The 4,996-nt window shown below is 56.1% G+C and overlaps 1 protein-coding gene across 1 annotated transcript; it reads right to left on the reverse strand.

The window, feature by feature from the left end:
• Positions 1–469: 469 nt before the first annotated feature.
• On the reverse strand, positions 470–1,504 carry LOC105556211. Its single transcript, XM_012003293.1, has one exon. It carries the CDS (start codon positions 1,502–1,504, stop codon positions 470–472), a length of 1,035 nt encoding a protein of 344 aa, XP_011858683.1.
• Between the last annotated feature and the right edge of the window lie 3,492 nt (positions 1,505–4,996).

A 4,996-nucleotide genomic window follows, 5' to 3' on the forward strand; every position in this document is an offset into this window, starting at 1 on the left:
CGCGCATCTGAAAGGGTGGAGGTTCGCAGTTTTTCGTCGCCGAAGGAGACAAGGTCGGAGTATTGTTACCGAGCAACAGAGTGTTCCGCGCAAGACTATTTGTTACCTTGAAGGGAGCAGGATCTTAACTTAAAGTTAGTTGTCACTGAGTCATTTCACTTACGTTCACTCAGGTCGTCGCAACCTTATCTACTCCTTTCACTCGTCCGTTTTACTGGCAGAGATTTACTTCGCCGGATAATTCGTCGGGCAGAGCTTTTGCTTTCCTTACTAATTTTCCTTATCCTATTGAGGCTTGGCTGTCGGGCAGAGCTAGTAGGTATAGAGGGCCCTCCCCCGTGGTGCGCCACCTTGTCGTGGTGGGGGAGCTTAGGCGGGCGTTCGGCCTGGAACCGTCTCTGTGCCGCTTCAGGCTCCGGCGGTTCCATGGGCTGGGCGTCCGCTGACCAAGAGCGTACCACCCCTCCCTCTAGTTCATGGGGGGAGGTATGGAGTCCGGCGACTCCGGGCTCGGCTGCCTCGACAAGTAAGTCGAGGCAGAACCGAGTCCATTCGCCGACAGGAAACCAGGTTGTCTCTTCCCCGGTCCCATTGCACGTCGGTGTTCCGGCAGGGATCGGGGGATACCCGGTGAGGTGTAGGAGGGGGCGAGTCCTTGCCTCCTCCTCTGCACCATTTTTGCTACCGATCGCCATTGCACGCCGGTGTTCCGGCAGGTGGTCGGGGGCAGTGGTGTGAGCCATCGCTGCTCATGTCTGAGCAGTGAGGAGGGCTCCCTCGCCGCTGGGCTGGACGTGGTCCTGTCTCGGCAGCGGGGAAGGGTCCGACCCTGGCGGCATAACCGTACGTGGTGCGGGTCGCTGGGTGGGCGGACAGTGAGGGGGCCGGGCCTGCAGTGATGCAGATCTGGCCGCGGACATCGCGGGTCGGTGTCCCCTGTGTCTCGGGGTGACGCCCTTTTAAGGGCGTGCATCCTGGCATGGGGGTGCCGGCTCGTTGTCCGAACGAGGTGACAGACCGTCGAGGCCGCTCGGACGTTTCCGAGGCGGGGCTCGGCGGTCTGGGGCCTCTCGGAGCCGCTGGGACTTATTCTCAGGTCGGGGTCCGGGGGGCTGGAGGCGGGGGGCTGTTGCTGGGGCCGGGGGTGTCTTTCTCCCCTGGCTTGCGGCGGCAGTCTGCTCGGACGAGGGGGCCGCCGGTGCCGCTCGGACGTATTCCGAGGCGGGGTCCGGCGTGCCCCCGTGCCGGGGGGCTCTCGTGAAGGCTCTCGCGTTCTAGCGGGACCACCCCCCGGCGGAGGAAGAGTGCATGCTAGTCGCCGTGGCGGGCAAGGCGAAGGGAGGACGAGCCTCTCCCGACGCCCCAACCGTCCGCGGGACTCGCTGCGTGGCGGCACTATTACGGTGCCCGGGTAATCGGAGGCCCGGGACCCCCGAAAACCTTTTAAGGCGTGTAAGGGGCTGGAGGTCCGAGCTGGGGATGCCCATCCCCCAGCCAGCACCATATTTTGGTTCCCTGGGAGGACTCGGGGCTTCCCCCAGTGTTGGGGGAAGAGGGCATGCCCTAACCAAAGTAGCCGTAATAGCAGTGGGATTAAACCGCAATGGAGGCTTACAACAAAACCAGAGAAACCTATGAGAGGGATGGGCTCGATTCTTCCTGGGAAGATGAGAGTGCTGCAGAGGAGGCTGCGACCAAGGTTGGATGGAAGGCGGCCGCAGAAGCCTCCTCTGCTAAGAGGAGAAAGGGGGGGAAACCCAAGAGAAGGCGAAGGCCAGATGGGAAAAACTCCAGCAATACATCTTGGCTGGAATATATGAAGGACTGCTTAGAGAGAGCAGGGGAGGGCCATGAATACTCGTGGGTCCTCGAGTTGAAGAGAGGCCACGAAGAGGAAGAATCCCCAGAGGAGGCAGAGGAGAGAGCGGAGAGAATAATCCGTGAGCTGAGCTATTATGACGTGGAGTCACTCAGGAAGAGGGCCAAGGGGGGAGGAAAGCCTGACCAGGAATTCCTCACGGACTTGGGAGAAACGATGCAGCTGTGCATGGTGGAGACGTATCGTCTGCACCGTGGGCAGATGCATCAAATGATGAGGCAGGAGAAGGAAAAAATCCTTCTCAGGAACAAAGTGAGGACCCTGGAACGGGAGATCAGGGCAATGGAAAAGCGAAGTGACCTGGGGGGGATGGAGACCTCTCCAAAGAGGCCAGAGATGCAGGAGGTATCCTCCCAGACGGAGGTGGTACAACTGGAGGCATCCTCCCAAACGGAAGAGGAAATAATGGAGGAGGAAGTGTCCTCTCCCATGGAAATGGGAGGTGAGGTGTCGTCGCCTGAGAGCGACAGGGAGGACACGGTTGTGGAAACACTGGCCGTGGACTCCTGCGGGGTGTCCGCACGGACGGACGACTTTAAGACCAGGGTCGTCCGTGATGTCTGTGCCGCACTAGAGGGTAGACTGGCCGCGATAGAAGCCAGATTAGAGGGGCTTTCCCTTCCCCTTGAAAAAAGAGAAAGGGAGAGGGAACCGTCCCCGAATAACCGGGGCGAGGCGGTAGAAGGAGACAACGTAGGGGAGCAACCCCTAACACGACCCTGCAAGAAATTGCAGAAGGGGGCGAGAACCGCGAGAGAAGGCAAGGTGAGGCTCCCTCGCGAACCTACGACTGCGGCGGTTTTGGTGAAGGCGACAAATGGGACGCCTGAAACTTATGCCTCCATCCTCAGGGCTGCAAAGGAGCGAGTGTCTCTGGAGGGCATGGGGGTGGACGGCGTGAGAGTTAGGGGTGCGGCTAACGGGGGTCTCCTGCTGGAGATCCCCGGTGCCAACAGAACAGCGGGGGCGAATGCCCTTGCTAGCAGGCTAGAGGAGGTCCTAAAAGACATGAACGTAAGGGTCAGGAGACCAGCCAGGAGGATGGAGCTCCGGATAACCGGGCTGGATGGCTCCGCGATGGCAGAGGAGTTGGGGAAGGCCGTTGCGGTCGAGGGGGGTTGCATGGAGGGTGAGGTATGCGCTAATGTGCTGCCTCGCCCTGCCAGCAGAATGTCAGGAGCGGCAGTTGTCCGATGCCCTGTGCGGGCGGCGCGGGCGCTCCTTGACAAGAGGAGGATGCGCGTCGGGTTTGGGTGGGTGGGAATCACACTTACCCAGCTCACTCCGACGCGTTGCTTCCGATGTCTTGAGGTAGGTCACCTCGGATATCGGTGCACTGGGGAGAAAGACCGCAGTGGCTGCTGTTACCGATGTGGCGTAAGCGGCCATAGAGCGAGAGACTGCCGGGGAGCACTGAGGTGCCCGCTGTGTGCGGACCTCGGGCTCCCATCTGGGCATCGGCTGGGAGATAGGGGGTGTGGTCGACATGCTACGGCAAGGGGAGACCCCACGTTCCCTACCGGTAGACCCCCTTGGAAGGGGAGAGGTGGAGAGGAGGAGGACGCTGCCGCGTCCTCATCCTCGGAGGGGGTAGGACAGTTGTCCCCCCCCCCCCCCTGAGCAGGCGAAACATCGCCTGCAAGTAAAGAGTGGGCGCCCTTTTAAGGGCTCTCATTGAAGATGGGAGGGAGGAGAGTCAATCACCTCCCTCGGCACGAATAACAGTGCAGGGATGAAGGGTCCCAGATAAAGCGTACGGGTGCCGCTTGCGAATAGCCCCGGGGTAGACCCTGCCTGTCGTAAGAGGCGACTAAAAGGGGAGGAGAGAGAGAGGGTCTGGGACCCCAGGGGGGGGGAACGCGCTGGGATACCCCGTGACCCACCCCCCCCCCCACAACAGCGAGGGGGCGCGGCGGGGGGCCCGGTGGCACCCCCGCCGCAAACTTGAGGAAAAGGCCCTTATCAGGGCCATGCCTGAGGAGAAGGCCCTTATCAGGGCCATGCCCGAATACCAGGGCGCAGAGGTGCGCGAGCTAACGCGCGGCGCGGGGCCATCCGGCAGTCATGCGTCGCAGTTCCCGGATGGCCCAAGTAATGCGCATGGAAGTCCACTCCCGGTGGTTTTAGTGCGGTAGGCGTCTCCGTTGCACTACTGGCCTTGGTTCGTCAATTGCTCAAGTGCCAGGGAGACGAGTCCCACACACCACACCCACCCCTCCCAGCGGGAGCGGGGTGACGACCCATGAGGGTTTCCACCGGGTAAACAAAAAAAGGTATAGAGGGCCGGTTCTGGATCATTTGTTTAAACAAAATTTTTTATTTGTTTAAACAATCATAAATCACTTTTTATGTCAAAACAATTGTTTAAATAATCATAAATCATTTTTTATGTAAAGAAAATTGTTTAAATAATCATAAATCATTTTTTCTATTGTGAAAGAATTGTTTAAATAATAATAAATCATTTTTTATAGAAAACATTGTTTAACAATAATAAATAATTTTTTTATTATTATAAAAAGTTGTTTAACAATCATAAATCATTTTTTTATTATTATCAAAAATTGTTTAAACATACATAAATCATGTTTTCTTTGTTACAAAAAAGTTTAAATAATAAAATTTTTTGTTGTAATAAATCTTGTTTTTTCCTTGAACAAAAAGGGGTTAATGGGGTAATAAATTATGTGTTTTTTTAAGAGAGTGGGAGGAAGAGAAGGCAGGCGAGATTTTTCTATCTTATTCTATAAGCGTGGGAGGGGGAGAACGCAGGCGAGATTTTTCTCTCTCTTATTCTGTATGCGTGGAAGGGAGAGAGAGAGAACGCAGACGGCAGTGGTTGGGATGGAGGGAGGAAGATGTGAGAAGCCTTCAATTGCGCACAGTACAATTGGACACATAATGTTGCGCACAGTTCTTTTGCGCACAGTTCTTTTGCGCACCGTTCATTTGGACACAGTTCTTTTGCGCACCGTACAATTGGACACCGTTGCTTTTGGACACAGGTTATCGAAATATAATTTAAAACACACAGACACACGCGTATGCGTGTAGAGCCCTGTTTGGAAATTTTGCTAATTTATAAATAAAAATATAAATCTTTCTAAATCAGCGTTT

This window comes from Vollenhovia emeryi, unplaced genomic scaffold, assembly GCF_000949405.1.
Source record: "Vollenhovia emeryi isolate VEMERY1.0 unplaced genomic scaffold, V.emery_V1.0 DF940219.1, whole genome shotgun sequence".
In the NCBI taxonomy this organism is placed as follows: domain Eukaryota; kingdom Metazoa; phylum Arthropoda; class Insecta; order Hymenoptera; family Formicidae; genus Vollenhovia; species Vollenhovia emeryi.